Source organism: Eleutherodactylus coqui, chromosome 5 (assembly GCF_035609145.1).
Source record: "Eleutherodactylus coqui strain aEleCoq1 chromosome 5, aEleCoq1.hap1, whole genome shotgun sequence".
In the NCBI taxonomy this organism is placed as follows: Eukaryota; Metazoa; Chordata; class Amphibia; order Anura; family Eleutherodactylidae; genus Eleutherodactylus; species Eleutherodactylus coqui.
This window is the reverse complement of record NC_089841.1, coordinates 136,923,903-136,945,314: the sequence shown is the minus strand read 5'-3', so window position 1 is coordinate 136,945,314 and position 21,412 is coordinate 136,923,903. Positions and strand designations below refer to the sequence as shown.

General features: G+C 45.8%; 1 protein-coding gene across 1 annotated transcript in view; it reads left to right on the top strand.

The window, feature by feature from the left end:
* The first annotated feature begins 8,595 nt into the window (after nucleotides 1–8,595).
* Nucleotides 8,596–21,412, top strand: part of FBXW8 (F-box and WD repeat domain containing 8) — a 131,855-nt gene continuing 119,038 nt past the window's right edge. Inside the window, exons 1-2 of the mRNA XM_066603222.1 lie at nucleotides 8,596–9,039; nucleotides 19,867–19,971. Of these exons, the coding sequence (XP_066459319.1) occupies nucleotides 8,719–9,039; nucleotides 19,867–19,971 (426 nt within the window). The 5' untranslated portion in view covers nucleotides 8,596–8,718. The remainder of the gene's footprint in view (nucleotides 9,040–19,866; nucleotides 19,972–21,412) is intronic.

Genomic DNA, 21,412 nt, shown 5'->3' with positions numbered 1-21,412 from the left:
GTACATCATACTTATAATAGACATAGAAATGACTTACCTCTTTGATACTTCATAAAATTGTTCATGTCGAGTTCACACAAAACGTCTTGGTCTCTGGCGATAGACAAAACAGACCTGCGCAGTAGCTAATTTACCTATAACGTTTCTACTGCGCACCGTTTTCACGTGATCTGCCAGAGCCCAAGAGGTTTTGCGCGATCTATACCCATCTGCTTTGTGGTGCGCTGTGTTCATGCACAAGTTTTTCATACCGGCAGCAACGCATTGCAGATGTACCTGATGCTTATCCTGCATTATGGACTATTGCAAGAAAGTTTTTGATAGCTTTTCCATCTTCATACCTCGTGGAAAGGGGTTTTAGCGCGGTCGCCAATCTTCTTACGAAAAAAAGAAATTGATTGCAAATCCATGGACGTGGAGATGTGAGACTACACCTCACTAATGTGAGGCCAAATATTGAACAACTGCTATCAGAGCATCCTGCTCCTCCCTCCCATTAACAGCATCATTTGTGTACTAATTTTATGGAAGAATCTTACCAGGTTCTGATTTGTTTTGTCCCAAATCCAAATATTTGCTTACATAGGAATGCATTAGCATCCACATGGCAAGTAAAAGCATGCAGATCTGATTTTTTTACCCGGCGTGCGGGTCGCGTGAAGTCAATGAAGCCACACCCGCAGCTGTCACTGTGGAGGTGCCTCGGATCCGCAGGAAAGCAGGGGATTCGAAAACAAAATAGAGCACTGCGTGTGCGCCACCTGGTGCTCCCAGACGCATCCGCCATGCTGAAGAAATAAGATACGTCCTGCTCCGAGGAGACCCGCACTGGACCAGGAGAGGTAAGAAACATTCTTTTTCTCTCCATGGCCACGGGCACGCATAGAAACCACTGCGGGATTCAGCAGTGGTATTCGTGTGTGCAAGTGGACATAAGGCCTAGGTGAACAGCGCTGTGTCAGATGGGAAAAACACATTTGACTTAAATAAGTTAAGGAAAATTCAATATTAGGCAGGCTGGGGGTCAACGGAAAATAAAAAAATCGTCAAGTGGTCTACAGGGCAAAAAAGTTTGGGAAACTCTGACCTAGAGTGACAGTTCTCTCCCTATACACAAGTGTCTCAGTCTTGTCACCATATCCAACAGGCCCCGCCATGCTGCCAAGCTGTCATTTCGCAGACATGCTGAGCCCACCCCATAGTACACAATTCTGGCAGGAGTGGAAGAAATATAGCTCAAAGCCACGCAAGCGTGCTATGGAAAAATGATTCTTCATTCACACAAGGGAAACCAATTGCTGTTTCCACTCGTGGATGAAAAATCGCAGCCTGCTCCATTTTACTGCGAAAGGGTGCAGATTTGGCGGGAAAAACAGGAGTTTAAAGAAAAAAATTTGTTCTGAGTATGTCCATCGGCGGGCTGTGCAAAACCAAGGTCTAAACTAAGTTTAGTGTAATATTTGGGGGGCTTCACAGGAGCGAGTTTGTACGCGCAATGCGCAGAGAGTAGCGCCCATTGTTTTAAAAACGTGACATGCTCTATTTTTGTGCACATTCGCACACCTAACGCAGCTGATCCCTGCGAAGTTGTCGAAAACACCGTAGACTAATTACTCTGCAGTCTTTCAAATCACAGCGGGGATGTATCTCACGCCTATGTGAATGTTCCCCAGCAGCGCAAAAAGTACAGTAAAATGCACAGAAAAGCTCACGATAGCGCGACTTTTTGCGCTGTGAAGGTTGCACTAGTGTTTTTTCCCATGAAGCTGCCCTAAGGGTGCATTCGCACATAACAGATTTGCTGCAGAAATTCATCAGAATGGGGCCGGCAGAAAGCCATTGGCAATGCGCCAAAACAACCCCATTCAGATGAATAGAACAGGTTTTCGGTCACAAATTTCTGCTGCAAATTTGTTGTGTAAATATACCCTAAAAATGCAACATAGTATGCAATGCAACCTCAGCAAATCACAATGTGCCTTTTCACTAAGCAAGCCATTATCACCATCATCATAAAAGATGCATTGATTTCACATCAAACTGTTTTTAATTCGCTAAGGCCATATCGTCTTGGATATGCTGACAGCAGATTCAAACATCTAAATAACATAAGCAAATACTGCGCCGAGCAAAACCTGAGTGCTGCATTAAAACAAAAAGTCCATTCCATTATGAAATTAATTACCTTTTCAGATAGAATTGTTCAGTTCTTCACTCTGTCTATTATTAATTTGGTATTTGAACAACACAAGGGAACATTAATGTGAGATACAGTCATAAAAGGGATATTGGAATTTCCTTACTACAAATGCTTATTTTTCTCTGATTATTCCCCTGCAGCTGCTTAACAGAATATTGCACAATACCACAGACTGGAAGTACGGAATATTTGGGTGTCACGTACCAAGCATGTGACATGAGAGGTCACAGCAAGAGGTTATTCTAGTCCCACACCCTCGCTCTTGCATTCGTAGCATAATGGAGAATAAAAAGTCACATTGACACCACGGGCTGATTATTTGGCAGGCTTGATGACTTCTGTGTTCTTGTACCATACCAATGCATGTAGGCACTGAGAAAGAGCTGTATGGGAGGCTTAAAACTGGTTGAACAGCCAAATTCTGTTACAAAGGTAAGGTTGTGGAAGACAGTTACATGTCACAGGGCATGCCATAGTGGGAGACAGAGCACAGCAACAAGACACAAAGTAGCTGGACTACATGAGCAAGGTCTCTCCCAGGGAAGGATTTCAAAGCAGACAGGGGTTTCCAGATGTGGTGTTTAAGTTCTTTTGAAGAAGCACAAGAAATGGGCAATGTTGAGGACAGTTGTTGCCAAAGAAACTCAGTGCAGAAGATGAAAGACACATTATACTTTCCTTCCTTCTATATCAGAAGGTGTCCAAAAGTGCCATTAGCTCAGAACTGGCAGAAACCAGTGGGACCTGGATACAGTACTGGTGTATCTTGATGCCACCAGGAAGTCCTGGTGCAGACAAGATTGACAAGGGGGGTGATGCCCCCTGTATGTGATTGGCTCCACAGATGGGTGAACTGCAGTCCTGGCAGGCAACTAAAGATTTTCTTTAAAATGCAGAAAGTAGCCCCTGCTGAAGCGGCGCAGCCTCATGTGCAAGGGAAGCGCAGACCTTCCAGGATCTTGCCGTATTTTGCCAATCGGCAGCTAGGGGTGTGACAGGGGCGTTCCTCCTGTCAAACCCCTAGCTTCCGGTGGCATCAAGACACGCCAGTACCCCCGGATACACCCATCTACTTACTGTTCGGAGACGTCTAGCTAGAAGTGGTCTTCATGGAAGAATTGTGGCCAAAAAGCCATACTTATGATATGGAAACAAGGCCAAGCAACTCAACTATGCACGAAAACATAGCAACTGGGGTGCAGAGAAATGTCAGCAGCTGGTCTTCACTGATGAGTCAAAATTTAGAATATTTGGCTGTAACAGAAAGCATTTTGTTCACTGAAGGGCAGAAGAGCGGTACAATTATGTGTCTACAGGCAACAGTGAAGTATGGTGGAGATTCCTTGAAAAGTGTGGGGCTGAATTTCAGCAAATGGAGTTGGGCATTGGTCAGAATTAATGGTGTCCTCAATGCTGAGAAATACAGGCAGATACTTTACCATCATGCGATACCATCAGGGAGGCGTCTGATTGGCTCCAAATTTATTCTGCAGCAGGACAACAACCCCAATCATCCAGTCAATGTCATTAACAACTATATTCAGCGTAAAGAAGAACAAGGAGTCCTGGAAGTGATGATATGGCTCCCAAAGAGGCCTGATAATAAAGTGTCAAATCTGTCTGTGATTACATGAAGAAACAGAAGGATTTGAGATAGCCGACATCCACGGATCTGTGGTTAGTACTCCAAGATGTTTGGAACAACCTCGCTATCGCTTTCCTTCAAAAACAGTGTGCAAGTGTACCTAGAAAAATTAATAATGTTGTGAAGGCAACTGATTTGATTTAGATTTCTCTTTTGTTGATTTACTTTTTAATTAACAAAAGTAAACTATTAACATTTCTATTTTTGAGAGCGGTCCAACTTTGCAACATTTATTTCCACACCTGCCTAAAACTTTCACACAGTACTGTATTTTTATCAATATCAAATATGAAGGTGATATACAGTATTAATAATTTAAGTCAATGTTGGGTTCTGGGGGCTCGAACCGCTGGCACTCGAGATGCATGAAGTGGCCAAATCTGTTGATCATAAAACACATACTTAGGTTATTTAAAATATGGATTATGCCAGTGATGTCTTTGAATTATTATATTTCCTTTAACCCAGACGACCCAGAGGTTATACTACAGATTTTCCGAGTAAAAATATTTTTAGCTGAGGAGCATAAAATTTCAGTTATTTTTCCATCAACATAACCGTATGATGGCTTGTTCGTTGCAATTTTTATTGGTGTCGATTACTTTTATTGCATTTTTTTGGGGAAAAAATAAATTATAAAAGCACTTGGGGTCCATTTTTTTATATTATTCGCTGTGTGTGATAAAATATATGTTTAATTTATTGTATGGGGTATTACAGATGCAGCAATATCAAATGGGGGTTTTCAATAGATTTTTTTAAACATAAAAGTGCATAAAAAATGATTTTTTTCCCCCCATAGGTTGTTAATATTTTTTTCCCACCTTTTTTAATGCCCTAGTAGGGGACTTGAACCAGCAATCTTATGATTGCTCAGATTATATACTGCAGTACTGCATTCATTTACATTGAAAGCCATGGTAGAACCAGTTGCCATTACAACCCATCATCCCTCTGCGATTTCGTAGGGGAGCGTCAATGACATCATAGAGGGATCTCCCTGCTTCTGTTAACTCCAAATCAATATTAATTGTGGCATGTAAGGGGTTAAAATCAGAGCTAAGTGTTCTCTCTAATCCCAGCCATTCCAAAGGGACCCTAGCTGAGTCACAGCCACAACCTCTGGTCTCAGAACATGGTGTGGAGCCAAGCAAACAGGGCAGCAATCAGCTAACAAATGAGCAAATGGTCATTTTTCAGCTGATCTGATCCTTTGTACAAATGAAAAGCTCATCAGCGTTGGCACCACAACTCCCATGTAAATTGGGAAGGTGTTGCTCACAATGATGAAAACATGAGGGGGATGAAGGATCCTACGAATCATTAGTTCAACCAGTGTGAACTAACTTGGTGTGAAGGTCATCTAAACCAGTGTTTCTCAACTTCAGTCCTCAGGGACCCCCAACAGGTCATTTTTACAGGATTTCCCCACTATTGCACAGGTGATCTTACTTTATGATATCCTGAAAACATGATCTGTTGGGGGTCCCTGAGGACTGGAGTTGAGAGACACTGGTCTTAACCAGCATAGATCTTGATCAGGGCTTATCTTCTAGGCTAGACCAAGCAATGACAAAGGCCTTAAAGCTGGCCACACACAAAAGATAAGTCTTCCAAAAATGGCAGATTTTTAAGTTTTTTCGGCAGATCAAGACTCTAAGATGATACACAAATAATAGATAGCTGACCGTAGATAGTGTGCCCAAAATGTGTTTTAACTAGGAAGTTTTTGTCCATCATGTATGGCAAAATTGGCACTATGCTTTTTTTAATATATTTGCTTAACCTGCTAGGATAACGGGGTTATTCCATAAAAAACATTTATCACACATTTGCCAGTCCATAGGATATGTGATAAAGGATTGATTGATGGGGTTGGACCGCTGGGACCCCCAGGGACCGTAAGTCTGCTGAGTGAATGGAACAACACAGCTCATGCATGAAGACTGTACATGGAGAGAGCTGGGCACAGGTGCGTCAGCTCTCCATTCACCCAGTGAACTTGGGATGCATCGTTCTCTTGATCGTGTAGCCCCAGGGGTCAATTATTTATCACCAATCCTGTGGATGGCGTTGCATCTGCAAAAATACCACTGTGGAAGCAGAAATTGAGGCCCGGTTGACACCTGCATCAACATTTTCCATTGCTGGACTCCAGCCTATAAAGCGTAATAACAGAAAAGCTGGATGCGGCATAAACCTGATGGTCAACATAAACTACGACAGGGCTAGCGTTGCCACCTTTGCCACGAAAAAATACCGGCCATGGTAAAAAAAAAAGGGGCATGGCTTATTATTTGACCTCCAGTTGACCTCCCCACAGTGGCCCCAGTAGAAATAGTGACCCCCACAGTAATATTAACCCCCCTCAGTAATAATATTAACCCCACAATAATAGTAACCCCCCTCAGCAATATTACCCCCCCTCCCCCCAGCAATAGTAGTAACCCCCTCAGTAGTAATAGTTCCCCCCAACCCATGCCAACCCCACCATCATGGCAGGAGGCTATATCACTTTCTATCTTTATCCATAATTAGCCTAACAAGTGAATTGTTCTCTCTCTCAGTTCTGATGCTCAGTTTAGACAGCTTAGCTATATGGTCATGATTGTTTGACCCAGGCTTTAGCTAGCTATAGTAGTAAACTATATCACTTTTTTCTACAATCAGTTTAAAAAGTGAAATGCTCTCTCCTCAGCGCTGCTGCTAAGTCTGGATAGCCTATTTGCATGGTCATGATTGTTTGACCCAGGCTTTAGTTAGCTTTGGTAGCAAGCGATTTGAACTGTCTACAGCTGCAGATTGAGCTTTAGGGGTATTGTTCCCTTTCTTAAGCACCGAGATCCTAGCTGGGATAGCCTGAGACTTTGTCACTATTCTAACGTCTATTGGGTGGCATCATCAAGCCACTTAGACTAAGTGGTGGCAGCATCAAGCCACTCAGACCAACGTCAGGCCAGCTAGAGGTGGGCTACATTATTCTTACCTTGGACTAACTGTTTCCCTATGACACTGTTATCTGTCATATGGGGAGCTCCAAGAGTAACAAATGAGCATCACCCTATAGTATACCTCGGGGGGGGGAGAACAATCTCGAGGTTCTAAGTTCAATGTTTACCAGCACTAAGATATGATAGGCACCAATTCAGACAACAACTAACTATCTTAATGTTATAGGCCATACGTCTGTTGAATACGGATAGACCTATGCACGATCTTTTACATCTGACCACCTGGTTCTTGAAAAGTCGTTAGTCCAACTGAAATGCATTGAACCTTGAACGAACTATGAACTCTGAATGAATTGGAACCTTCAATCTCTACTAGTGGAGATCATCTCAATTCACTAGGGCCTAATATATCGGCTCATCTATTTAGGCTACTTTCGTATAAGATTAGAAAGTGTTGAGCCAGAGTGCCAACTAAATTAAAGGGAAATTGAGCAAGTTGGTGTAATATATCATACGGACCTCTAACTATAAAACTCAAATACCCCAGATTTATATTGGACTCAACCTGAGTTACTGGCGGCCCTCTGATCTTTTACTCCTATAACACTGTGACGTCTATGAGCACGTGTCTCGTTCATTGTCTGTTTTTTGTTTATGTTTTGTCCCCATTATTTGGAGACTGTCTTGAGCCCAATGTTTTTTAACGCATATTAATAAAGAATTATTGTTTTAGGGACCTTCTGTGATTAGGGCTTTTATTCCTACCAACCCATATACCGTAAGAAGCACCCCCTACTTCCCACCCAAAATTCTGGAAAAAAAATGTACACAATAATAACCCCTAACTACACTACACTACACCTAAAAAAAGCAGACACCAATGCTCACCTACCGTCGGTGTTCTGGTGCGCTTGTGGGTCCCAGTCGCTACTGCAGGCTGCCGTCATGTCCTCCGTGCCGACAGAGCATTTCTTTCTGGAAGCGGGGCTTAAATTCTCTGCCTTCAGCAAAGATAATGCTCTGATTGGCTAGCCAGCACGAGCCAATGAAAGCCAGCGCTGGGTTAACCAATCGCAGCCATTCAATGACGTCATTGAATGGCTGTGATTGGTTAACCCAGCGCCAGCTTCTAATTGGCTGAAGCCAGCTAGCCAATCAGAGCATTATCTTTGCTGAAGGCAGAGAATTGAAGCCCCGCTTTCAGAAAGAAATGCTCTGTCGGCATGGAGGACATCACGGCAGCCTGCAGGAGCGACAGGGACCCACAAGCGCACCGCAACAACAGCAGTAGGTGAGCATTAGACCCCCACCAACCCAGTGTGATTACCAGCAGGGGAGCTGCTGCACCCTGGTTGGGAATCACTGAGAATACCAGCCTCGGTGTCAGATGGGCGGCCAGGGCTGGTATTCAAAAATACCAACCTGTAATACGGCAGGCAAAATACCGGGCGGCGGCAACCGTAGACGGGGCCCATCTCGATTGTCGTCCAGAATTTTACCTGATGAAATAGTGCAGCATGCTGTGCTGATTTATTTTGGATTGTATGCTAAATCTGGGCCAGACATTGTGAACAATGCCTGCAGCACAAATACAATGTTCACCACTAATCAGCAAAACCTGCTGAGATCAGAAGGGGTTAAAATATTCGCTGAGACATTGTAAACATGTTGGTCGGTCATTGGGACTTTATTGATTATGTTCCTGAGCGACAGATCAAGTAAAGTAGTGGCTTCTTCCTCAGAACTCGTTGATGTAGGAACCAATGTTTCGGTAATTTTTACTAGCCGGACGACTTTACGGTTACACCAGTTCTCTCTGCGAGTGCAGGGGGCTCGCGGTTACCCTAGCAACGAAACTTTCCCTGCTCCCTGTCTGTGTGATGGAGGGCGGTGGCGAGTAAGGATTCAGGCAGAGGGGCACCATGTCGTTAGAAACCTCTCTGGATGAGTTCCGCAGTCGCTGGAGGGCGGAGATCCGGGGAGAAACCGCCGCCCCGGTGCCGCAGAAACGCCGCCGCTCTACACCGAGTCCAGAGCTCGCGCCGCCCTGCGAGGAAGATGTGGCCTGGAGATGCCTGCCTGGGTCACCGCTTCCAGAGAGAGAGGCGGGGGAGAACCGGTACGTGGAGCTGGCGGAGAGCCTGCTGCGGGAGGCGGAGGAGGCGGCGCCGGTGCCCGCCGCGGCTAGGCCAGGACCTCCTCACACAGCGCCCAGCCTACTGGAGCAGCTCATCAGCGACCTGGTAAGTATCAGCGCACGTTGTCATGTGACGTCACCACGCTGCGCGTGGTGGGCTGAAGCCAATCAGATTCCAGCTGTCATGTTACCAGCGTGGTTTACAAAATGTAACAAGAAATCTGATTGGTTGTTTCAAGCCCACGTCTTATTTACCCTAGTTTCTGTGTGAGGGTAGTGATATATGAGTTTTACAACAGTCTGTATAACATATCCCGCTGCACCTTCTGTTACTCTATTCCGCAGAGAATAGCAGTAAGAATTAAAAATATTGCTTGTGCCAATAAACGGCGGTAACACCATTTTTCAGTGCAGTTCCAATTGTTACATTCCCCTCATTATGTAGTTTGTTGTCAGGTTCTGCTGTAGTACGGAATAGACTGTGGGTCCGCACCACGTTCTATACTACATGCGGCACATCCGTAGCGCTCTGTTTACCTAACAGAAGCCAGATGGATTCACTGGGCCTGTGTTGTGTAAGCATGGTCTGACTGCGCCGTCCTAACCATATAAACGTATGTACGTGTGCTTATATTACAGGCCAGAGGGGATGGTGTACTGCTGATCTGGAGCCCCTTGGGGAGATTTATCATGACTTGCGGTAATACTCCGCAGATAGACATGCCGTGGACCAGTACCCACGCGGGGCAAATTGGAAAACCCCAGAATGTTAATATTTTCAGTGCAAATTCCATTTCTTCAAATGAGGGGGTGAAATCCCACCAGAAAGTGCAGAGTTGGTGCAACGCTTCTGTGGCAGATTTGCTGTGGATTTTCTGCTGTGGAAGGTTGGCAGCACTTCTGCCCCGTGTGGCCAGAGCCACACTCACACAGGCGCGTGGAAAAACGTGACCATACACATTAGATGTAGATTGGCTCTCGGCGGGTTTAGCCAATCTATTGCACATGGCACCTCCTGACTCGCCCCTGGTAAGCATGCCAGGGGACGTAAAGATGATGGGGTAATTGGATTTATACCTCCCGTTCCTTTTGTTCTTGGAGATAAGCCTCTGCCAGTGGATAATCTCCACTTACATGTATGTATAAAGCCCCATTTAGATGGGACCACTGTTATGCCTGACACTTGCTGCTGGACCTAGTGTGGCTGCCTCTCAGCTGGGTGGCTGCAGGAGATTTCACACCTCGCTCTCCCCCGCCCCTCTCCATTTGCTAACACAGCGGCCATTGGGATAATTAATAACATTGTTCATGATCGAAGGTAGAATTTTTGGCATCATCCCATGAAGGGTCGCCTACAAATGTAGGTGACCTTTTGCCTTCCCACCAACACTTAGCATTTCCTATCTAAGGGAGGCGAAGAACGTGTCCAACAGAACCGCCTGGCCAATGAATGCCGTGGTAGTGGAGTGGTCACAGACCAGGGAAGGGGTACATTTCTTCATTCGTAACCTGATCACAGTAAGGCTGCTTTCACATCTGAGCCGGGCGAGCATGAAAGGGGAATCCCCTGGCCGAGGAGATCCGGCTTATGATGGAACCGAACAGACCCCGTTGACTATAATGGGGTCCGTTCAGTTTCTGCTCAGCTGACAAGCAATTTACCGGATGGAAAACTCCTGCATGCAGGACTTTTTTTTTCCCGTCATTTTGTTCAGGATCTGCGCTGAAAGCTCAAAGTGGAGGTCCCAGCGTAGATGTGAAAGCAACTTGGTGACCTTGAACAGGTGGCGAGGGCAGTGTTGGAAAACATCAAGTCGGCGGTTGATACCTGCGGTTGCTGTCCATGCTTCAGATGCATAGAGTGCAGTCGGGATCACAACCATGTTCAGAAGTCATATTTTCCTTGGTAATAGCTAGAGATGAGCGAGCATACTCGCTAAGGACAATTGCTCGAGCGAGCATTGCCCTTAGCGAGTACCTGCCCGCTCGAAAGAAAAGGTTCGGCTGCCAGCGCGGGTGACAGGTGAGTTGCGGCAGTGAGCAGGGGGAGTGGGGGGGAGAGAGAGAGCTCCCCTCCGTTCCTCTCCGCTCTCCCCCGCCGCTCCCTGCCGGCAGCCGAACCTTTTCTCTCGAGCGGGCAGGTACTCGCTAAGGGCAATGCTCGCTCGAGCAATTGCCCTTAGCGAATATGCTCGCTCATCACTAGTGATAGCCCATATAGAGTGTAGACATTGGAAAGTTGCTCACACCTTGCTGATGAAACACTGGACATCATGTTTGGCATCCCCGTCATTGGGGATCGACTAAAAGACTTTTAAAAAAAATTCCCTACTCTGTTTTATAGTGAGGTTGCGTATGAAAATGCCACCCACACGCAATGTATTACATATGGACCGTGTTGCATACACTGCCTATACAAATGTATAGGGCTCACGCTGTGTTATACGCCAAGAAATAGAGCGTGATGCGATCTACTTCTAGCGAGTATTTACACGCAGTGTATACACGCAGTGTTTATGGATCAATGAAAGTCCATTCACTTTTATTGACTCCATTCAATGCAAATCACACGGCCCTGCATCGCACATGTAATACGCAGCATATTCATATGCAGCAAATATACCTGTTACAAGTGCTGGGTACTGCGTATTACGCATCCGAACAATCTGCAGTGCTAATCCTCTCGGGTTAGTCAGGCCTATGTCTACTGGGCTGCTCACTCCAAGGACATTTTTCTACTTGACTGTTTTTCAAAAAGAAGTGTTAAATGTAAGACAGAAGTGAGGAGACCTTAAGATGTTTGCAGACGCCGCGTCCGTAATGATGGCCATTGCAGCAGTATTTGTTTCTCAGTGGCCAGAGCTCTCCTCCTAATAATATCATTACATTGGCGAGCACCATGTGCAGGTTTCCATTTTTCAGCGGACAAAAGATTCTGAAATGTGACTTTCCAAAGAGCCACATCATTAACTAGAATCTAAAATTAATATTTTAATGTTTGTCTGTGCGCTCTTAATTGGCCTGGCAATGCTAAAGAGTCATTTAGCCAGACTTGGAAACTAACCGTGGAGAAGCTTTCTAATCGCCAAGTCAACAGGCTTTGATTACATAAATTAAGCAGTTAATTTGAGCCCGCTCCCATTTGCTTTCTTAAATGGATAACAAACGTCTGTGCTCAGATTCGGCTGCACCGAGCGCCCGCTCGCTGTGCTTACATAGCAGGATCTAAATCCAAAGCCGCCAAACCATTCCTCATTTCCCACTAATTTATGGGACCTGCGGTTGGTCATTCCTTTGTTTCAAACCACATAGAACTCCTTAGGACAACAGAGTGGTGTGAGGCGGCGCTCTACCAAATTGGTGGCATCCATGACCCGCTCGCTGAATGCCAGTATGTGCTGTGATTGTCGGAGTATTGGAGCTTTCACTAAGGTTTCAGTAATGCTAAATAAAAAAGAGACATAGCAAATTAAATTGGGAGACGCTATTAATACTGCATGTTACATTTTAGATGCTGAGCCGAGTGTATCCTCACCATAGTGTTAAGCCCCATTTACACGCAACGATTGCTGTTTGAACGAATGTATTAACGAGTTTTTTTGCTTTTAAATGTTGAGAGTTTACACGTAAAGATAATCGGTTAAATCCTCTTCATTTCCCTCGTTGGCTATGTAAATACTGTATATGTTGTTTGCTCTAGTGGGCGTCTATATATGCAGAGAATCTCTCAGAGGTTTTTAATTAGTGTGAAGAAAAGCCATTGTCTACTGAGGCATTAGTCATTGTGTTTGACCAGCAAACAATCACCCCTCCCCTCAAGTCGTTTGAAAGACTTAAAGGAGATGTCCCGAGGCAGCAAGTGGGTCTATACACTTCTGTATGGCCATAATAATGCACTTTGTAATGTACATTGTGCATTAATTATGAGCCATACAGAAGTTATAAAAAGTTTTATACTTACCTGCTCCGTTGCTGGCGTCCTCGTCTCCATGGTGCCGACTAATTTTCGCCCTCCGATGGCCAAATTAGCCGCGCTTGCGCAGTCCGGGTCTTCTCCTCTTCTCTATGGGGCTCCGTGTAGCTCCGTGTAGCTCCGCCCCGTCACGTGCCGATTCCAGCCAATCAGGAGGCTGGAATCGGCAATGGACCGCACAGAAGCCCTGCGGTCCATGAAGACAGAGGATCCCGGCGGCCATCTTCAGCAGGTGAGTATGAAGACGCCGGACCGCCGGGATTCAGGTAAGCGCTGTGCGGGTGGTTTTTTTAACCCCTGCATCGGGGTTGTCTCGCGCCGAACGGGGGGGGGGTTTAAAAAAAAAAAAACCCGTTTCGGCGCGGGACATCTCCTTTAACAAATGCCGTGTAAACCTAACGACGTGAACAAAGTAACAACTATTCCTATGCAGGCTGAGTCTTTATTCACGCAAGCTATTTACCCGCATAAATACGTTGGGCCAGCTAAATGCATTGAATCCAACGCATTCTTTCTGAGGGACGGTGTATTGACACGGGTAAATAGCTGCGTATATACGCTCGTGTTAAGGCAGCCTGAAAATCAGCGGTAAACGACAAGTGAATAAATAGTGCATGATGGCCGCGCGTTTACACGTAACGATTATCGCTAATTTGAAACAATTTTGAGCGCTAATCGTTGCGTGTAAATGGGCCTTCAGGGTATAGTCAGATGGATCCATAGAGGAGATTCCACAACAGAAAATCCACATCAAAATGCTGCAGATTTGGCCACAGGTTTAGTGTGGATTTCACCTTCTGCATTGCAAAGATTGAAATCCGCAGCACAAAATTTACATGCTGCAGATTTAAAATTTGTCACATATGTCAATCGTGCTGCAGATCTCACCCAGATGGTATAATATCATTCACATGGTGTGTGCTATACATGCTGAGACATTCCGCAGCATTGAGCCCTTTCTCAGGGTAGTAAGGGCTCTGCATGCTACCACATATTACATGCCTGGGTTTGTGCGCGTAATACGTCGTACCAATCTTTACATTACTATCAGTTGTGCCTCTCAGACACGAGGCATTGCGTACCTGCAGGAAATATGCGTGTGGTGCGTTGCCAATAAATGCTCGTGCGAGAGAGCCCTATGTATGGTGTGCTATTAATGTGGTGTTTTTTTTATTTTTACCGTAAACTTTGACTAAGGTCGTTCTCGCGCAATTTCCAATGCGGCGCTTTACTTAGATTTTGCCTGCGGCCGACAGCGTGTTTTAGCCGTCCACCACTGCGATTGAACATGTGTCTGCGAGGCCCCATTGGTTTCAGTGGGAGCGTTATACCGTTTTGAACGCCGTGTTAATTGCTGTAAAAAAAACCCCTTTGTGAGAGAGGCCTCAAGTTGTTCTTTTTTGTCCTTTTACTTGCGACCTGCAGATCTATCCAGAATCTGCAATACATTCAGCAACAACTGGGTTTTGTTATGACTTTTGACTTCCCCATTGAACTTAATGAGGGAAATCCGCAACAAATCTCCCACCAATCCGGGTCTGAAATGGACATATTGGAATTTACAAATCCGCTACAAAGATTCTTTTCTGTGCAGAAAATTTTCACAATGTTTGAGATTTGAGCAAATCTTATCCACTTTGCTGTTATTGTATTTTTCTGCCTGAAATTCTGGACGACATTTCTGTCCAACGTGAGTGTACCCTAAACATGCATAAAGCCAGGTGGGCATGATTGTTCCTCAGTAGGGAGAGGAGATAAGGGCCTGCCAGGTAGTGAGTAGGGTTGCCACCATTATCATGGTTAAAAAGGGCGTGGCTTACTACGGCATACTATTTGACCTCCGGGTACCAGGTGGCCTCTAGTGATCACAGCCTCACTGGCTGCTGCATCACTTGACACAGTGACCCTAGTTAAAATGGTGATCCCCACAGTGGCCCCAGTAGAGATAGCGACCCCCCACAGTGGCCCCAGTAGAAATATTAACCCCCCCTCTGTAATAATATTTACACCACAATATTATTAACCCTCCCTCAACAATAGTAGTAAACCCCCCCCATCAGCAATAGTAGTAACCCCCTCAGTAGTAATAGTTCCCCCCAACCCATATACTGTAAGACACACACCCCTACTTCCCACCCAAAATTCTAGAAAAAAAATTTACACAAAAAATAACCCCTAACTCCACTACACTACACCTAAAAAAGCAGACACCAATACTCACCTACCGCTGGCGTTCCGGTGCGCTTGTGGGTCCCAGTCGCTCCTGCAGGCTGCTGCGATGTCCTCCGTGCCTTTAGAGCATTTCTTTCTGGAACCGGGGCTTGAATTCCCCGCCTCCAGCAAAGATAATGCTCTGATTGGCTAGCCGGCGTCAGCCAATGAAAACCGGCGCTGGGTTAACAAATCACAGCCATTCAATGATGTCATTGAAAGGCTGTGATTGGTTAATCCAGCACCAGCTTCTAATATAACACTTCTATTGAAATCAATGGGGCCTCGCAGACATGTTTGATTGTGGTGGTGGATGGCGCTTTCCAGCGTTGCAATTTTCGAGCACTGTCTGCTCTATCTTTGGCCATTTAGCGCACCTCATCACCCATCACAATGATGGTGTGCACCAAAGCATGCTGTCAGCCGCAGGGAGCTGTGGCCGAAAATGAAAGCAAAATCGCAGTGTTTGCTGCGTCTATTTGTGGGAGGACCCTTAAAGCACTTTCCCTGATGGGAATTAAATGGTTGCCCCATGACATCACTCTTAAGGCCCATTTAGACACAACAATTGTCGCTCAAAATTCACTCAAAAGCAGTCTTTTGAGTGATAATCATTGTGTGTAACTGCACTGACATTGTACATTTTCGTTAGGCCGTCGCTAATCGTTGTCTGTCAGCGTGCTGAAAGACAACGATGAGTCTTATCAGGGATTTACAGCGGGATACAGCTGATACTCAGAGCGGGGAACAGCTGGATGCAAAAGACAAGCGGGGACACCCGGCTTGTCTTCTGCATCCTCCGTTCAGAGCACTCGGCTGTATAACAACTGGGGCCTCTAAGCGAGGAGCAGCTGGATGCAGAAGGAAAGCAGCGCTGCTTGTCTTCTGCATCCTCTGCTCAGAGCGCACAGTGATCGCTCAACGTTTGAGCGATCATCTTGCGCTGTAAATGACACAACGATTATCGCTCAAAAGACATTTTTTGAGCGATAGTCGTTGTGTCTAAATGGGCCTTTTTGAACATGTCAGTAAGCCTATAAAGGCGAGGCGCCAATCTCAAGGATCTCCACATTTACCAAAACAGGTAGCCCCAAGAGAGGAAACCTAGCACTGCTAACATTAAAGGGGTTTTCCAGGGAGAATACTCAGGATAGGTCATCAATAGTATTCTCCCTGGTAAAGCCCTTTAATGCTGCTTTGGTTTACAGAATATTTCTAACGTTTATCTCTTTCTAAGTACCAACCATATAGTGTGCCAGCTATAATACCCACATATCAGTGCCAGCCAGTGCAACCACCTAATATTGCCATGCATAATAATTACCTTTGCCATGCTCATATAATGGTGGCAACCACAATGAATCAGTTACTTATAACATAATGTCTATAAAAGTAGTAGCAGCAATATATATTATTTGCACTTACCTGTTTCTTACATTGTTTTTGAGGCGGCGGGTGACTCTTTGGGAGATGCAACTGCATAGGAAACGTCTACAAATATAAATAACAGACCTTTGTTTATAGATGGCTCAGTTAAAGTAAGGGAGTCCATTATGGAAGGATCATTGTTTTACTACAGATCATATAGTCAGAAAGAAGCAGATTGCAGAATCCAGGACTCCAGAGAGAATAGCTGAGGATCTCATCAGGTACATGATCAAAACAGGGAAGCACCATGGGTAGTTGGACGGATATTGAGGCAGATGACCTGGGGTTAAAGCTTTTCCTATTGAGTAAGAATGGCAGGTATGCTCCCAGATGCTGCTGCTTTTTGTTCTTGTTACCCGAGAATTTATTATTTTTTTTAACTAAAGTTTTATGTTAAAACTTTTAATAGTTCTTATTTGCTGTCCTGTAAAACTGTTTTCCAGGTTCGGATAAGATGGTAATGGTCCCACATGGATATTGATTGTCAGTTGACAAACCTACTAAGGGAAAGTTTTCAAGAGCTTTTTTCCACTTTTAGGGCTTCTACCCACAAGCGTTTTTTTTTTCGCTGCGATTTCGCTGTATTTTTTTTCTAAATGTCAATGGGACTTTCTAATGTTAAAATTGCATGGGGAATGGGGTGTGCTGCAGTGGGGTGTCACTATTGCTACTAGGGGCCGCTGTGGGGTGTCACTATTGCTATGGGGGCCGCTGTGGGGTGTCACAATTGCTACTGGGGCCCGCTGTGGGGTGTCACAATTGCTACTAGGGCCCGCTGTGGGGTGTCACTATTGCTACTGGCGCCCACTGTGGGGTGTCACTATTACTACTGGGGCCCGCTGTTGGGTGTCACTATAGCTACTGGGGCCCGCTGTGGGGTGTCACAATTGCTACTGGGGCCCGCTGTGGGGTGTCACAATTGCTACTAGGGCCCGCTGTGGGGTGTCACTATTGCTACTGGCGCCCACTGTGGGATGTCACTATTACTACTGGGGCCCGCTGTTGGGTGTCACTATTGCTACTGGGGGCCGCTGTGGGGTGTCACTATTGCTATGGGGGCCGCTGTGGGGTGTCACAATTGCTACTGGGGCCCGCTGTGGGGTGTCACAATTGCTACTAGGGCCCGCTGTGGGGTGTCACTATTGCTACTGGCGCCCACTGTGGGGTGTCACTATTACTACTGGGGCCCGCTGTTGGGTGTCACTATAGCTACTGGGGCCCGCTGTGGGGTGTCACAATTGCTACTGGGGCCCGCTGTGGGGTGTCACAATTGCTACTAGGGCCCGCTGTGGGGTGTCACTATTGCTACTGGCGCCCACTGTGGGATGTCACTATTGCTACTTGGGGCCGCTGTGGGGGGTTAATGTGATACTGTGGGGTCAGGGGGGCACTATTATCGCTGTGGGATGTCACTATTATTACTGGGGGCCGCTGTGGGTTGTCACTATTATTACTGGGGGCCACTCTGGAGTGTCACTGTGATACTGATGGCCGCTGTGGGGTGTCACTGTGATACTGGGGGCTAGGTGGGGGTCACTATTATCGCTGGGGGGTGGTCACTATTATCGCTGGGGGGGGCACTGTTATCGCTGGGGGGGGCACTGTTATCGCTGGGGGGGGGGAAGGTGTTTCACTATTATCGCTGTGGTATGTCTACATGTGGCGGGCAGGGCTGTTTCAAAATAGACAGCGTGCAGATTTTGACTGCCTTTTGGATGCGAAAATGCTGCAGAATTTTCCACTGTAATTTCCGCTGAGGACTTCTGCATTATTTCTGCGTCCAAAAAGCAGTCAAAATCTGCACGCTGTCTATTTTAAAGCGGCCCTGTCCTTTTTAGAACAACGGGGGTAAAATCATACGTTGTGATAAGCCCCGCCCCCTGACGTGTTGGCACTTTGCAGTAAATAAGTGGGTTTTGGGTTGCAATTTGGGCGCTCGGTCTCTAAAAGGTTCGCCATCACTGGCCTAGTATCTAATGACGATAATGATTAACATATGTTTACGCCCCAGGTGTATGTCACTATGTGAACATGTAATTCCTATATACCAAAGTAGCATAGACTTTATTAATATTCCAATCTGGACCAAGGAATCCAAGAGAGGAGATAAGGAGCAGCCCCACCCCTTATGAGCGGTGGGCATCCCAGGTCTTTCTCATAAGAAACACATCTGTAGACCTTGTTAAGTCCTGAAAACTGTGTGTAGGAGAAGAATGCAACACACACAGTGTACAGTTATTGAACCAGTTAACCATTTCACTGCTAGCTGTTTTCTATTAAGATGGATATATATGTGTGTGTTTGCCTAGGCTGATATAAGAAAACATTTATATTATTATTACTACAACAGATCTCATGGAAAGTGGCCAGGGTTTAGCAGGAATGAGTCTTCCCTGGCCCAACAGGTTATACGGATTTACCGGACTTCAATATTGATGACCTATTTTCAGGATGGATAATCAATATCAGATCGCTTGGGTCCACTTCTCAGGACCCCTGCTGATAGTTGTTTGAAGTGGCCACGGTGCTCGAGTGAACGCCGCTGTCACTTTACTGCATACCAGGCACAACACCGTGCCTTTCATAGTGGCCATACCTAGTATTGCAGTTCAGTCGCATTTTGTTATTTTAAACTGATTGAAGGGGTGTCGAGCAGCAGACCCCCACTGGTCAGATATTGATGAGCAGCAGACCCCACTGATCAGATATTGATGAGCAGCAGACCCCCACTGGTCAGATATTGATGAGCAGCAGACCCCACTGATCAGATATTGATGACCTACCTGTGTTTGAGTATAGTATCAAACAAGAAAAAAGAGGTCAGAACAGCACACAAAAATATGAAATTTGAAGCAATATTTGGTGTGCCACTCTGACCTTACTTCTTGTTTGGGACTGTATTGTATGGGTAGGGGCCAGCCCAAGAGGAGCATGTATCCACATATCCGGCTGATGAGCTGTGCTGCCGGACACACACTGTATCTGTGCTGAGGATAGGCCAGCAATACTTTACTCCCAGAAAACCCCTTTAACTGTAAGTTCTGCCAGATTTCAATCACTGGAAAGACCGCTAAAGATGTGCCACATTCAGGCACATAAACCTGGTGACAGAATCCCTTTAAAGCAGCAAATGTAAACCATGGGTGTATTTGTCATAATCGGTCGTGGTTTGTGCCACTTTTATGACATAGAAAAGTTCCCAATTATGGAGCATGCTATATTTATACTATAATTCGCATCTTTTCTCTCCTCTCATCACTTTTGAAAAGCATCACAATGGAAAACACGGACATTTAAATGGAATTTTTTGTTTTCTTCTAGAATGAAATAAATGAGATCCCATTCTTTGATATCCAGCTGCCATATGAAATTGCCCTACAAATCTTTCAGTACTTGGACAGGAAAGAGCTTGGCAGATGTGCGCAGGTACGTGTCCCACACCAATGTCTGTTAACTAACCTGCATGATTAGATGAATGTCTGCCAATGAGTCTTGTCCACTCTGTCATGTAAGTCAGCCGCACGTCAGGGGTATATCTGTAGACTGTATATGGGTTACAGTGCAACGACAGTAACTAGGGGGAAAAGCAGCAGACTCTGCATAGGGTGGATGGCTTAGTCATGCAGGCACCAACCCACACTGAAGGAGCCCCGCTACCATAATTATTGCCTGCATAACTAAGCCATTTCACCCTGTGCAGCTTATACTCCATCCTAACTGATGAAGAGCCCCTCTGCCTCCAAACGCATTTTATATAATAAAGACCAATTAATTTTTCTGAACTGTCAAAAGTATTTTCAATGGAAGGCTGCGCTGTTCACCAGGCTCTTTTATCCAGTTGTTCTGCACCATATCCCACGCCGTCCCACCATTGTGAAGTGTACACCTGGTTGGTAGCACCTCTGTTCTACCTTCATTTATACTTCTCATTTTGGGCACCAACTCAGGATTGCTCCACCCACCCGTCCATTTCTATTCAGCTCAGTACATTGTGCAGTGGACCGGTATGGTATGGCAATACAGCTTCCATTCACTGTGTCTGCAATACCATGGTGGGGGGGCACTGCACAATGTACTGAATGATGTGCTAGGCCTGACGAACAGCTGATCAGCTGCCAATCCGCTAGCCATGACCTATCCAGTGATACGTCATGGCAGGATGGTACTTAAGTCAAAATGACGTAACCTTATGTCATGTGGATCTTGCGGGATCTCAGGAGATCACGCAGCATCCGACAACGGGAGTCGGCTGTTACTGATAGCTGGCCTCCCGCTGCAACAGCGGGTGTGCATCGAGACAGAGACCACCACTGTTAACCCCTTACATGCCGCAATCTATGTAGATTGCAACGTGTAAGGGGTTCACAGAGGGAGCACACTCCTTCTGTGACATCATCGGACCTCCCCAATGTGATGGAGGAGGGCCGATGGGTTGCCATGGCATCAGGACCCAGATACAGGCAACCTGCTTTGCCATTGCCTATGATAGCTATTACAAGCGATTCGGCATGCCGCAGTGTGCAACACCAATCATCCTCCCCTCTCTTCTCTTTTGTGGTTCCTTTAAGGTGCTGAAGAGACAAGAGGATGATCATACCATGCATCCTGTTAAACAGCGCTGCAGACCACAGAAGGAACGGATTGAAAATAATTGGTAAAAGCAGTGTGGTCTGCATTAGTATTTTGAAGAAGAGCGGAGGCTAGATGATGCGGCACACTGCAGACGCTAGCCCATCTGGCATTTGCCAGAATTGCCACATGGGCAGTCCAGCCATCCTTGCTAGGGAGATCTTGAGAAGCTACTTAAAGTGACCCTCCGGTCACAGTCAAACCACAATGGCCACACAGTTTCTCTGACTACCTATGC